The sequence below is a fragment of the Trachurus japonicus genome, chromosome 1 (genome assembly GCF_045865225.1).
Source record: "Trachurus japonicus isolate A0001 chromosome 1, Traja_1.0".
NCBI classification, from domain to species: domain Eukaryota; kingdom Metazoa; phylum Chordata; class Actinopteri; order Carangiformes; family Carangidae; genus Trachurus; species Trachurus japonicus.
This window is the reverse complement of record NC_140907.1, coordinates 20,904,675-20,919,847: the sequence shown is the minus strand read 5'-3', so window position 1 is coordinate 20,919,847 and position 15,173 is coordinate 20,904,675. Positions and strand designations below refer to the sequence as shown.

Below are 15,173 nucleotides of genomic sequence, written 5' to 3'. Positions count from 1 at the left end.
CACATTAGAAACCTAAAATTGTATAATACATAAAAAAATAAATAAAAGTCATGCAGTGACATGTTGCGGGGGGTAACGTGCAGTTTTGAAGTGCAGAGGGCAGTTTGGTGCAGAGTTCATGAGCCTCGATATTCACGATATGATTACGATATGATATGATACAATACAAATTACTTTATTAACCCCCAAAGGCAAATTAGTTCGTCTGGCAGCTCATCTAGAGTAGGTAATTAAAAAGCCTGATGGCTGTAGGTAGCCTACAAATGATCTTCTCTTTCTGCCGTCAGTCATCATGGGAAATGGAGATTTTGGTGAAGATTTTTCAGTCTTTGTGTTGTGTTGTTTTTGTTTTTTGTTTTAATAACAAATAACATGTGTGAAAGATTTATTATTATTATTATTAGCCTATTATTTTTATTATTATTATTATTATTATTATTATTATCATTTAATATAGTTTCCTGCAGGCTTCCTTTAAAACTATCAACTATCATCAAGGATCATCTGTGCAAAACATGTCAGGAATATTGGGCAGGGAGTCCATGTGAATAGATTTATATTACATCTTGAAACTGATTAAAACAAACACTTGCTGCCCGGTGGCCCTGTGCTGCATGTCATCCCCCCTCCCTCTGCCTCCCCATTTCCTGTCCCTCTCAACTGTCCTAGGCAGAAAAGCACAAAAAAAAAAATACACTGATAGGCCGCAATAGGTTTGGTGAAAAAAAGGTGAGGATTGATACCCGCACTAAGTGATGGTGAACACACCTGTAGGGAGTTTATCGTCCGGTTCACGCTCCAGTAGGCGGCGATGTGCTGCTCACAGAACTCACAGAAGAGGAAGAAGAAGCGACGTCGACTCCAAGATGGCGGCCTTTGCGTGGCAACAGTGATGCGACCAGAGGAAAGACTGATGCCGAGGAGAAAAAAGGTGTTTGTTTCTTTTCTGTTTCCTGTTTGTCCGTGTCTGCTACCTGTGGATATCAGCGTCAGTCCATGTTTGAAGCCGGAAAAACAGTTTTACACGTGAACGCAGCGGCGTGTGGCTGTTTTTCTTGCATTAGCTCGTTAGCTTGGATGTGCAGTGCAGTGCTGCAGATGTTTACATTAGCTCTGAGCCAGATGTGCCTGTTGACTATGGGGGGCAAAACGGTGGTTTTTATTTTAGTTTTGTCCCTTTGGAGTTACATTATCTGTGGTTAGGGGGTTACAGCTGCTGTGAAATCCTACTGTCAGTGAACACAGCAGTGAATGATGTTTTCTCACTTTGACTGTAGATGAGGTAGAAACCGTGACCACAGAGCACTGAGAAGTCACCACCTGTACAAAACAATCCTCTACGTATGTGTGTTGGTTTAGATAGTTGTCTTGTGTTGTATGCAACTGCACTATAACATACTGGTCTGATGAATCAGTTTAAATCCAGTTTGAGCCTTCCCCCAATTGTTCTATTTGCTTTAGCATTATTAAAGAAAAAAAATGAACCTAAATGCATAATCACAAGTCATGTGAGAAAGTTCAGAGCGTCTGGTCTAAAAAAAAAAGTAAAGTAGAAGTAGAAAGATGGTCTCAGAAACGGCCTATAGCTCAAACTTGAGTTCACCTGCAAGCAGGGCTAAAACCAAGTTCAGAAATATTTTACACCAATAACAAACTGAGATCCTTAATAAATTTGCATTCACTGTTTTTCTTTTGGCAGATTCGTCCGACTACTCCAGTTTGTCCTACTCAGAGCAGCTTGCCTCATTCTTCTCTCATGTTTTCATGAAGCTCGAAAAACAACGCCCAGGAGAACGTTCAGTTTTCAGTCAACGTCTGAATAAACAGGTATGGCAATACTATGGCAACTTAACCATATTTCTGTTGCACTGTTGGTGATCAAGTGGGTTTATTCATTTTAGCAAACAATTGGTTAATCTGGTCTTCATGTGGAGAAGTGGTTCACTTCCTCTCTGTATAATACAGTGACTAGTGCAGAACTGCAGAAAGCTGTTGAATATCTAATCAGGGAAAGATCATCAGATGTACGGTCAGTGTTACACGTGCTTTTTATGTACATTTGAGAATTTATTAAAGCTGCTCTTGCATGGATGAAAAAATGGTCATGTACTGTCTGCAGTACCCAACAACACTGATGCATTTAGTTTGAGAACCTTAAACCAACACTATAAAAAATGATCATAATGATAAATGGTTATGAAGACACAAGGATCAAACGCCCATATCTGTTTTATCTGCTCTGTGAAATAAAACCTAAAACTGGAAATCTACAGAGCTGTCACACCGGAGGAGTTATAAACCTGTAAATAGTGACACTTTCCTGTTTGTGTGTGATTTTTCTTTTAAAAACCATTTATTTTGAGTTTGTTCAATATATTACATTGTGCTTTTGTTGTTTTTTTGTCATTTGAAACTCTAGTCTTCGTTTCACTTCATCTCTATGTCAGGATTGCACCACTTTCTGCTTCTTTCTGAACTTGTTTCTTAAAAAGTGCTATAAATGTCAAGTTTATCAAAATTATTCAGCAGATTAGATTTGTTATAGAGCTGCTGTATCAGGCGGTGGTAGCTAGGCAGACCCCATGTGTGTGGAGTGTGTATTCCCTGTGTTGGGCACAGCCTTTGTGATTCAATATGAACCCTACAACTGTCACTTCCAGCTGCAGGATTATTGTCCTGTTGTCTTTGTCCTTCCTGGTCTGGTCTGAGCAGCTTGTCTGATTTTATGATTTCAGAGCTGAAACCTGCCGACGTGGAGAAGAGCATTCACAGGACGCTACCCTCGACCAATAAGGATTTGGAATGAGTTCCTCCGACGAGGTGAGGTCTGACAAAAATGAACATTATCCATCAAGTCGTCATGACCAAGACTAAAGGGTCTGTGTCAAGTTAACACGCCAAGGAAATCAGAAAAAGAAAAACCTGTAGAAATGATCTTTCTCACTTTTGCATAGATCTTTATGGTGCGACCTCAGATTCAACAGAGCTCGAGGTAGAACTGGGACAGAGTTGAGCTCTGTCTCCTTCAATATGAGATCATCTATAATGCAGGAATCTGAATCCTGATTGGCCATATCGATGTGCTGGGCATCCAACTGAGAAAATACTCCAGGGGTATCCCAACAATCAGAGACTGTCCAAATCTATCTATCACTCTGCAAAGAGACCGATACAACATACAACATCAGCAATGCACGCAAAACATTTGCAATTTAACTCAAAAATGTGACTGCAGTAGCCTAGAAATCTAGACGCACCCTAACGGCAGCAAATATATTTGCTCCGCAGGTCAGTCTAGAAACGAGCCATAGGGACTTTTTGAGTCTCGAACAACGTTTGTGTTCACCAATCACAGCGCTCTATCTGTTTAGAGAGTCGTTGGGCGGGCTTAACATGATGACGACATACTTGCGACGGTGAAAAACATGACAAGATGGCTTTGGCAAAGGAATCGTTTGAATCGGCGTTGGCATCAACTTTGAAAGAATTTAACTTGTCATTTTCTTTAAAAGTTGAGCAAGAAACTGCACTGAAGTCATTCATTTCGAAGTAGGATGTATTTGGTGTTTTGCCAACGGGATATGGGAAAAGTTTAATCTACGTCATCCTGCTCTTTGCTCTGATTGGTTGTAGCGCTACCCTATTGCGTGCAGAGGCAGTTTGAAAGACAGCCTTCATCCCGCCCCCTGGATTGAGCCGAGGTCTACCGGGTGTTGCCAGACTATACATTTTAGTCTGGCTTGTCAGGCTATGACTGCCACATCCCTAGCCAGCCAGTGTATTCAAGTGCAGTCAGGTGGTAATTTTATCTACCAGACACTAACAAATAATGGAATTGAATCGAATGAATGCAGCACTTGGCAAGAAAAGTAAACTGCTCATGTTCAATACTACACCACTTAATATGTTTTTGTTCCTATTATTCACTCTACCTATGCTTTATATGTATGAAATATTACCGTATAGCACAATACAGATACGGTTTGGTGTTCATTATGTGAAGTAAATGTGAAGTACCATAATAAAGCTAGCTAATGACAGGTAATATTTAGTTGTGATACTCACTCTGACCCACGTTTCTCTCTGTTTTTCTTAGTTGAAACCCACAGACACAGACAGGACCAGACCCCATGAGTGTCAGGAGTGTGGGAAAACTTTCAGTCGGATTTGTAGTCTGAAAAAACATGAAGTCACGCACACTACGGAGAAACTTTACCACTGTGAACAATGTGGAAGCAGTTTTGGGGAGCTAAACGAATACAATTTACACCTGTATACCCACCCCGAAGAGACCCCGTACTGCTGCGACCAGTGTGGGAGGGAATTCAGAGACCAGAGCTCATACAGGAAACATCTGCGCGACCACACCGGGCCGTACCAGTGTGACCAGTGTGAGAAGAGTTTCAGTTACTTCAGCATTTACAAGATACACATGCGCGTACATACTAAAGAAAAGCCGTACTGCTGCGACCAGTGTCCAAAGAGTTTTAGTTTCTTGAGCTCGTACAAGCGACATCTTCTCAGTCACAGTGGAGAGAAGCCGTACCAGTGTGACTTCTGTGGAAAGAGTTTCACCCAGTCTGGGCATTTCAGTCTGCACCTGCGTAACCATACCGGAGAGAAACCGTATGAGTGCGACCAATGTGAAAAGACCTTCAGTGACTTGAGCAGTTATAAGATACACATGCGCGTGCACACGGGAGAGAAACCGTACTGCTGCGCCCAGTGCGGGAGGAGTTTTTCTCAGCTGGGTAACTACAAGTCCCATTTGCGTATCCACACCGGAGAAAAACCGTTCCGCTGCGAACTGTGTGAGAAAAGTTTCTCCATTTCAAAAACATACAAACAACACGTACGCACCCACACCGGGGAGAAACCGTACAAGTGTAAAGAATGCGGAAAAGGATTCGGCCGGTTAAGCAACTACATGCGCCACCTTCGAATTCACACCGGAGAGCAGCCGTTCAGCTGCGACCAGTGCGGAAAATGCTTCAACAGTTCGTACAGCTACAGCCGCCACCTGCGCGTCCACACCGGAGAGAAACCGTATTGGTGCTCGCAGTGTAAGAGGCTGTTCACACGGTCGCAGTCTTTGAAGAAGCACCGCTGTGTCGAAAAAGAAGAAGACATTACAACTGTGTGTATCAAAGAGGAGCAAGTGAGCTGCTCATCAACAGAACCAACAGACGACAACCAATAATGATCAACAAGATACACGGCAGCCTGAGTATCGGTAGTAATGGAGAGAAAAAGAAAGGCACCCACTCCACTACAGCGTTGTGGCCTTTGTGGCTCAGAGGTATTTCCAGTGTTTGTCGGACAACGAGGGGGCTTTAACGCGCAGACGATACAGCAGAATACATGTACAGTACTTGGGCTTGTTGTCTAATTGTTGTTTCTTTTCATAATGACATTTTGACACTAAGACAAAATACAGAATATATCACCAGATTTTTATTAGCTATTTTTGTTCACTGCACTCTGACTGAAGATTAAAGGGGACCTATTATTTATAAAAAAAATAAATTTAAAAATACACAGCAGTGAGACAGTGGACAATCAAGATTCATGTAGAGATGCAACAAACAGTACGTAGAGCTAAACACTGGGTAGTACCAGGTCTGAACGGGGACAAAACTGTGTTTACAGCTGCATAGGAGAAGAAGGCAAAACGTGGGTTTAAGGCATTACAGTCGGTGGCTCTGATTGGTCAGCGTCAGATCAAGGAGGGCGGGCCTTGAAGCGCTCTAACAGAGTGTTTCAGACGGAGGCTGAAGAGAGTACAATGTGTAATTGTACAGTATCAATGTATTTTTGGGAAAATGTAAATCTATTTTAGAGGACACCTGAAGTAAAACAATGAACAGTAAAAAATAGGTCATAATAGGTCCTCTTTAAAGGAACAGTCAGTGAGGTTTTCACTGAAGCTCCTCTCTTGACTTTGTAAATATCATGTACAGTAATTTTATTAGACCATATATTGATCCTGGTTCTATTCACAGCGAATTGCAACGGATGGTTTGTAAATTCAGTAATTCCATCCAGTCGACCTCCTCGAAGTCAGTGATACCTGAGACATATCCCAGGACGTTTTGCATCATAAACAGTTGTTGGAATGTATTTTATTTTCGTTATAAATATATGCTAAAATGAAGTGTTAAGTTATTCTATATATACCTATGTACATGGACCAGGCCTCGCCTCATTATCCTCTCACGCTTTAGACCTCTCTACAGTGATGAGATTCAAGCTGGAGTGTGACTGATTCTCAATGCAGAGTGAACATGTTTCAGTTTGATACTTTTTCATTCTCTTTTGGATCTTATGTAGTGAAAATAATGTAATGTACCACACAGAGTGGATAATCACTGATATGTTCCCAGTAACAAATTGAAACGATTATGTATCTAAATGTCTGTATGTTTGGACTGAAAATGAGAGCTGGTGTTTGTGGGTAATGTCAAGTCTCTGACATCAGGCTAATCACTACTAGAATTTCACTCACCTGAAAACTATTCACGTTATTTGAATCAATAAATTGCACAACAAGTCATATTTATTTATTTGTAGTAATTTTCAGTGCCAAAGCTTGAAAGGTGCACCAACTTGAAACTCCTGTCAAAGACTGTTAAACCCCGTAATAACAGATCCAGTTGGGCTTCTGTACCTTGACTTGAATTTTGAAAACCATGGTTCATTTTTTTTCCCACAGAAAGTGTTATATTGTAAAAATCCTTCTATTAATCTTTAAATTATTCAATGGACAAGTGCCTAAATACAGACGCCGTTCTGCAGTCATACTTCTCTGTGGAACAGCCATCATTGGACCAGAGAGGATAACACACTCTCTACGTTAACTTTTAAATGAAATTTAAAGACTTACCGTACTTCTGTCTGAACTGCAAAAGCATGACCAGAGATCTATGATAGTGAATGTTGATTAATGATATTTCCTGTTAGGCCGCCGCAGTGTACCGGGCTGCTCTGGTTTCCCAAACGCTCCAATACACTGAGCATGGTAATGTGAAGGTTCAGGTTTTTAGGGACACATTGGGATTGGGCCGTATCAATGAATGAGGTCCTGTCACGTTGACGTTTTCACTGCCGTCAGTCTGAATGTAATCAGTTCGGCTCCATCTAGTGGAAAAGGAGAGGCACTGTCATTACTGTTGTGCCTCTACTTTCAAAATTGTTTATGAGAGGCCTTTGTCACATGCCTCTCATATTTTTCATCAATCAAGCTGCCACCCCGAGTTATTGTTGAGAAATGTGTTTGACTTGCTCATACCATTGGCGCACACAACACTGTGGGCTGTGGTTAATTTTCTTCTAGTAGATAAAGTTCCTCACAACAACTGCTGACAATGAGGTTGGTGATGATCCATAGTCATTATATCTAACTCACTACATGTGTGAACTGTTTATTGTTCTGGGATCATACTCTATATGAAGTATATGTTGTATAATAAATAATGTTATTAATAAATGCAAGTTGGAAACATTTCAGACATTTGTTTCGGATGCTAATGAGACAAATAGACAAATCTTCAAAATTCAACATCACATATACTCAAATCACTGTTAATGTGACCGTATTGTAAAAAGTGTATTGAGCGCTGGGGAGATTTCTATGATTTAGGTTTGAAGTCTCGGTGAAGAAGTCTGTGGAGCCCAAGGTGTCCTCTGCTGAGGGAGTTTATTGATTGAGGAGAGCAGAGAAATATTTGATACACATGTGTCAGCACCTTAATTCTGCCAGTCTGGTCTCTGCAGGTGGTTTATAAACATGTTTTCACACACTGACAGAGTTTTAACCTTCTCCTTATTAGGTCATATCTGTGTTTTGAGGGATAAAGAAGCAAAAATTGATTTACACAAGACAGCAGTCTAGAGAGCACAGTGCCCTGTGTTACCTATTACATGCTCAGTGTGGTGCTTTAACAGATACATATAAAAAATGTTTTCTTTATTCATTTACATTAAACACTGTAATATTCATATGGGGGGTTGTAATGATTAAATGAGAAATGCATGTAAGAAATTTAGTAGACACCAGAATTTACAAATTATATGCATGGATAGCAGGGCTATATTCTATATTATATTACAGGGCTATTTATATTTTTGGTGGCAGTGGGAAAGGCGCACCGAGCCGTGTCAACCCGTTAATTTTAGTGGGAAAACAGCTTAATAAAGCCTCACTGCCTTACAACACTTCATTTGGCCACCAGCAGGGTGGGCACCGGGCAAAGACTTATGTTTATGTTTTTTTGACAACTTGTAAATGAAGTTAACTTGTTAAAAGCAATGAGCTGGGAAATGGGTGCTAGTTGGGTGCCAGCTGGGCCTGTGTCCAACATTTTTAGTTCTGCACATGTCTGGGTCTCATCGTCAAGTAATAGCAGTCTGCATCGTTTCGTTTTTGGGATGTTTGAAAAATAATCAAGCAACACAATAGAAAGATTAGCTGTTTCATATTGGAAGTTACAAGCTTGTGCTTAATAGTTCAAGTAGATATCTGTACTTTTATTTCAAATTAAATGAGAAACCTCCAATAAATTACACAGCCCTGTTCTGCATTTCTAATATGAAAGGTGCTGTATCAATAAAGTTTAATATTATATTCAAAAGTTACAGCATCCCCTAATGTTTGAAATCCAAGCTTTAAATCAGGTTGAACAGATGAACCCTTCACAGTCAGTAGTTTCTCCCAGATCTTTATTATTTGATTGAGGGTGGAAACAGCATCAAGACCATAAAACTAACTGACATCCAAGATAATAACAATAATGTACACTTCTGTGGGACATCAGGATCAAACCAGGAAGGAGTCTGCCATCGGGGTGCAGCACGACTCACACTGTGTGTTAGTCCAGTGGGACTGTGCCAACACAACCACATGGTCCTCGGTGGATGACCACACACACACTAACACACCGGTCTATGCTGCCACACAGACATCCACTGTAGCATTCACCTTTCTACAATAAATATGTCGTCAATGCCGTGGTAAAAATCAAAAACATGTCAAAGCATAATCGTCGAGTCAGAGGGGGGATGACGCTGAAGTTTGGTTTGAAACAAAAGATGCATCGTCAAATAGAAATCCAACCCTGAAGCACATCCACCACAGCTGCGCCTGTCTTCTTACAGTATGTACAGTATGGACGTATGTGTGTCACAAGAGGTTATGTTGGCATGTGCTAACTTGTATATGTGTGTGTGTGTATGTGTGTGTGTGTGTGTGTGTGTGGTGACTATCGGTAAAGGTAATCAGCTTGTATGTTGGCGGCTATCTCTGCCTCCCACTTGTCTCCATTGTTGAGGAGCTTCTCCTTGTTGTAGAGCAGCTCTTCATGGGTCTCGGTGGAAAACTCAAAGTTGGGGCCCTGCAGGAAACAAGAAGGGAGACAGGTGGAGGAAGGAAGGGAGACAGGTGAGTGGAGAACAACAGAAAATGCTTTTTCTTTGAGTTTGTCACCGTCTGAGTGAGTAGCTACAGTACACACCTCTACGATGGCATCAACAGGACACGCCTCCTGACAGAAACCGCAGTAGATGCATTTGGTCATGTCGATGTCGTAGCGAGTCGTCCTCCTGCTGCCATCAGCACGGGTCTCAGCTTCGATGCTTATGGCCTGGACAAACACACACACACACAGTGTTAGTGACAACAGCGCTGCACTGACACCACCACACCTACTAGATCTGTTGGTGGTTCGTTCCAGTTAAAGAGAGTTTGATCAAAATAACGTTCGAACAAAGGAGCGCTTCGTGGACTTGTTGTTTAAAAGGATGTGCTCTTTGGAAAGGGATCAAGGATGTGGGAAAACAAAAGAAAAATTCCAAGGCACTCTCTTAACTATAAAATGCCTTTATTAAATTATGGCATGGTCAAAATGACAATTAAAAGAGAGTTTGATTTCTACATTAGTGTACATCAGTGTGTGTGTGTACCTGGGCAGGGCAGATGGCTTCACACAGCTTGCAGGCGATGCAGCGCTCCTCTCCTGAAGGATACCTGGGGTAACATCATCACACATCATCATCATCAACTGATCTCTATGAGCTGACCTTACAAATCACAATTTACTCTCCATGGCCCTCATTTATGAAACTTGCGTACACCAAAAAAATGGGTGTACACCAAATTCACCGCAAGGATCGGCATTTATTAATCTGAGCGTGAGCGTACGGTACGCACAAATCTCACGCCAGCTCTGACCAGGTGTACGCACATTTGGAACCAGCGTAGAACATGCAGGAAGGAGTGCCGCTGTGTCAAAATGATTATTAAACCATAGTCTAATAACGCAGCGATGTGGACCACATGTTGTTGTTGTTTATATTGATAAAAAGATAAAAAGTAGCCAAAAAAAAAAAAAAAAGAAACGATAAAACCAAGTCCGTGTTGAAACTCGAGTTTTATTTTGGGCAACTGAGATGAATTAAAAACCACGATGTGACAGATGCTCGTTAATCAGCTGTGTAAACAGAAACAGTCAATGACAGACAGACCTGTTATTGTAGATCACACACACAAACTTCCAACATCTCCTGCACCAGAGCATGACCGGACGGCTCCTCAGTCTCTCTCTCTGCTGGACACCGGAGCCGGCGGGGGAGGGGGGGGGGCTCCGCTGCCGTGATTCTCCTCAGTCACTTGTGTTTAGTAAACTGCAGGAGCATTTCATGAGGTCGCTGTGTTTCCTGACGTGGTCGGTGACACGTGCGTCTGCAGCCTCCATCCACCGGGATGACGCTTATCAATCACAAAACCTATCAATCTATCAATGTCCAGATATTTAATGTTGCCGCCCTCTCCCTGTTCAACGCGGTAACGCCAGTAAAGTCCCTCTTCTTGGCCGTCTTCCGTGTCTCCATGTCGTAAAAGGGGCAGGGCGACGCCTCTAAAGCAGGAATATATCGGGGCGTGACATTTAAATTAGGCTCGTTTTCAGCCGCCGGATTTATCACCACCACGCCGGTTCTACGCCGAAATCAGCAGCGTACACACTTTTAGTAAATCACACGTGACACTTGCCGTACACTGATATTTACACCAGAATCTACACCAGATCCTGCGCAAGTTTGATAAATGAGGGCCCATGTCACTGCAGGTGTTCTCTCTCTCAGACAGGACGTTTGTGCCACTGACGTTACCGGTTGTGTTTTCAGTGAGCAGCAGCAGGACTTCACGACACGCGACCTCTAACCCTTTAATACAGTATTACTGTAGCCCTTATCTCTTATCGTATGTTATTTTGTATGTAATTTTACTGTGAAACTGCTGCTAATACTTTGTTTTCTATTACATTTATGCAGGTAACAATGCCATGCAGCGATGCATGGCATTGTTACCTGTTTTCTCATTTCCTATTTTTTTATTGATACAAATGCTGCTAGTACTGCTGCTACTCCTCCTTTATATTTATGCAGGTTGCTACCTGTTCTCTCATTGTTTTAACTGCTGCTATTACTGTCTTCTCTTGCACTTATGCAGGTAGCTTCCTATTGTTATCTCTTTGTACGGTATGTCTACCCGTTTTTAAATGTGAGGACTACGGATGGAAATTAGCTCCTAGCTAAATCCGGTACATTTACATGACGTGATGTGCACCACTAATTGTTCATTAATGTGCATTGTCCTCAGCAAATAAACAATAAATGAAAAATGAGGTGACGTAAAATCAGCTGTGGTTTCTGCGGTTGCCAGGGTAGCAACAGGCTTACTATCTGAAAGCAGCTTGAAGGTAAATAAATACAACACTGTGTCAGAACTTATTCTTCTAGTGTTGGAACATTTTTTCTTGGGGTTGTGTGTTCACATTGACAGTGTCGACAGAAAATCGTATGAACAATCTATAATATAACCTTGACTTTTCTGATGCTATGTCCACATCACTAGTCAATCTAAATGTCTGATCCCAGTTTATACCGGCTCACACATGCTCAGTGTATACAAATGTGTTATGTGTTTTACCTCTGTATCAAAGACTGTACCATAGAGAACAAAACAAAAACACAGTAGAGTGGATGTTGCCTCATGTGACGCTGAGTGTTTGCTGAGGGCTCAGTCTCACCTGCGCAGGGCGTGCTCTCCTCTGAAGCGAGGCGACAGCGGCCCCTTCTCAAACGGGTAGTTGATGGTGGCGGGCTCTCTGAACAAGTAGCTCATCGTCATGCCCAGACCTGACGTCACAGCACCGTCATCCATGTTAAAAAGAGCAAACACACACAGAGCAACCGATTAGTCCATTACAATGTTTTCTGTGAACTGAAGTCATTTAATAATATTACATTTCTTTAAATCAGTCATCAATTTCACATAAATGGTGAAGCTGTTTAGTTGTAATGCACAGGGTCACAAATTGACACATCAACTCTTTGTGGTTATTTGCAGACAGTTTGAGAAAGACAAAAAAAAAACTGCTTGAATTGTCACATCAATTCAAGTCAAGTGTCTGCACATCTGTGTGTGTGTGTGTGTGTGTGTGTGTGTGTGTGTGTGTGTGTGTGTGTGTGTGTGTGTGTGTGTGTAACTGACCTCTAATGAGCTCTGTCCACAGCAGCGTCTGAGCAGCTCGGTCTGTGATGGACTTCATATCTGTGGGAAGCTCCTGAGCGTTCACATACTCTGCACACACAAACGCAATCAGGTGAAGGTGGCGCTGTGTGTATGAGGTGAGACCATATGACCATTAACTGAATTAAACCTTTGATGCCATTTATGAAAATGTCCAAGACAGCAGGAAACTGGGATCTTTCTCTGTTAAACTATTGTAAACAAACTTTAACCTCAATAATGTTCCAGTTCATTAGGATTTATATCAGTGGCAAGTACTGACAAAATTTAATATACTCATATATTTATGATTCTGTGCCATATCAGCTTTCTAACATATTTTAATACTTAAATAGCATGATCATGAAAAAGATAAAATTATTTGTGGTATTAAATAAAAACTCAAAGTGAGTTTGCTCTGTGATACAGAAAACCCTGACAGAGCGTGGTTACTCACTGATCTCCTCAGTGATACTTGAAAAGTTGTGTTTGTCGTGGTACTTACTGAATCCTTCCCTCTGTGCAGACACACTGAAGGACCTTACTAGATTTTGGGTGGTCACTAAAGTGCCTGCAGGTAAAAAAAAAAATAAAGTATTAGAAGCTGCATCAGTGGAAATGTCCTTTAGACTGCACTGTTAAACTTCACACAACATGTGTTTTTTTTTCTCACCTGGCCTTGACACAGAGTACAGTAAACGCAGCGTTGCAGCCATGACGAAGCTGAAACAACACACAAGATAACAATGAGGAGTAGTTTCAAAAAAGCAAACAAGTCCAATAAAAACAAACTTTCAACAGTGCAACATGTTAGGTCATTGTCAGCAGCGGAGCCACTTTCTCTTTTCTAACTGACTCAGGTGGGATGTTGTAATTTGGGCTTCTTGTTTTTTGTGTCAGTATTAGGGCGGTTTCTGCCTGAGAAAAAATAATATATACAAACAGTCAATCCCAGCAGTCAGAGACCAGAAGTTAAAATACTTCTACGTGGAGACATTGTTTACTCCCATGAGGAAATGTATGTCCAGCAGTTAATTACAGATAATAATAAGTATAGCAGTATTAATGACAACAATAGTTAGTAATGAATAATAAATGATAATGATTAATAAATTTGTCCTTTCAAGAGCCACTTCCTTCTATTTAGGTTGAATGTAACACATTTCCACTACTGACTTCAACTAAGGTTGTGGTTGTGCTGATGCAGGATGATATCGATGATGGACGACCAATCGAGCTATTATTTGAAAAATTAAATGAATACTAAATTCAATTTCCCTGCCACAGTTAAAGTGCATGTAAGCATGATTGCGACGCGCAGACACAATATGAACAGCTGGTTATAATGTGCTGGTTTGTGTTTTAGAAGAAGAGAGAGAGGAGGTCGACGGACAGAGCACGTCAGTTTGTCCAGTTGTCCTACGCTCCTGCTTTTCAGGATGGTAAACAGATATGTGCACAGTCTGATACACAATAATGAATCCTCCTCACAGACAGATAGTGAAGCTGTTGAGGGTGGTGTCCAACTACAGAGTACAAACATCTGGCGCCCTGAATACTCCTGACACATGACACACTGTGGTATCATCTCTCCTGGCTGCCTCCTCACACACACACTCACTCTCTTCTGTCACTGTCACACGTCCTTTTCCCCTTTCTTTCTCCTCCACATTGAGCTGCAGGTGTCTGTCTGTCTGTCTGTCTGTCTGTCTGTCTGTGCACCTCATCTGTCCATGAACTCAGTGAGCACCCCGGCTCTTCACGCCGCCCCGGCTGCCAGCAGCGTGACATTGTTCCCCCGCATCTGTAGCTCGTTGGAGGGCACACACACACGCCGTACCCCCGTGGCCACTCGACTTGACTTTACACCACACATGTAACTGTGTATATTAAATTATCGTTGTCTTAAGGTTTGCTTTTTTCCTGTTAAGTCGTGGTTTATTGCTACGCTAAGCTAAGGCAGCGCGTAACTGTCAAGGACTTTTGCAGAAAGGTCGCTTGAGGTGAATTAAAGGTAAATTTAACGCTTTAAAGACACGGATACGACTGATATGAACGGTACTAAGTGTATAATCTGGTGTTACGCAGATAAACTTTTAGAAATACAAGATATAAAGAGTTATTTGGTTTGAAACTCACCGATTTGTCGCTATTTGGCCTTCTGAACCAGAACAGCGGACGACTAGCGGAAGGGACCCTGCGTGCACAGGAAGTTACACAACGTCTTACGTCACCGCACGTTCGACGCAAAACTGTATAAAAAAAGGCTCGACGGTCATTTTTTTCTCCAAAATATATGCCTATTATTTTTATTTTATTTAGATTTTCTTATTATAATTATTAACACAATCAATGTACAAGAAAGCTAGGGAATTAATTTATAAAGGAATAACATTCAGTAAACAATGGTGGAGGCATAAGGCTGATACAACACAGTCAAAAAATAAACCTAAAGTGGCCAAAGTAAATGCTGTCCATAGTCAAGAGACAGCTGGAGAAAGAAGAAAATAATCTTGAGAGAGAATCAGCCCCCCAAAATATGAATCCACTTAAAATGTTTGCAAAAATTAGACAACTTAAAAATTGTGGATACCTCAAAATCCCATTT

General features: G+C 41.4%; 2 protein-coding genes across 2 annotated transcripts; one reads left to right on the top strand and one right to left on the bottom strand.

Moving 5' to 3' along the window:
- Nucleotides 1-843: 843 nt before the first annotated feature.
- LOC146991869 (uncharacterized) lies at nt 844-5,867 on the top strand. The gene is made up of 4 exons (XM_085780042.1): nt 844-931; nt 1,700-1,827; nt 2,736-2,820; nt 4,097-5,867. The coding sequence occupies exons 3-4, from the start codon at nt 2,803-2,805 to the stop codon at nt 5,198-5,200; spliced, it is 1,122 nt and encodes a 373-aa protein (XP_085636168.1). The 5' UTR covers nt 844-931; nt 1,700-1,827; nt 2,736-2,802; the 3' UTR covers nt 5,201-5,867.
- Nucleotides 5,868-8,701: 2,834 nt separating this feature from the next.
- On the bottom strand, nt 8,702-14,769 carry ndufs8a (NADH:ubiquinone oxidoreductase core subunit S8a). The gene is made up of 8 exons (XM_085780032.1): nt 14,705-14,769; nt 13,239-13,288; nt 13,071-13,136; nt 12,548-12,637; nt 12,084-12,192; nt 9,958-10,021; nt 9,510-9,638; nt 8,702-9,389 (listed from the first exon to the last, which is right to left on the bottom strand). Exons 2-8 carry the CDS (start codon nt 13,279-13,281, stop codon nt 9,258-9,260), a joined length of 633 nt encoding a protein of 210 aa, XP_085636158.1. The 5' UTR covers nt 13,282-13,288; nt 14,705-14,769; the 3' UTR covers nt 8,702-9,257.
- Between the last annotated feature and the right edge of the window lie 404 nt (nt 14,770-15,173).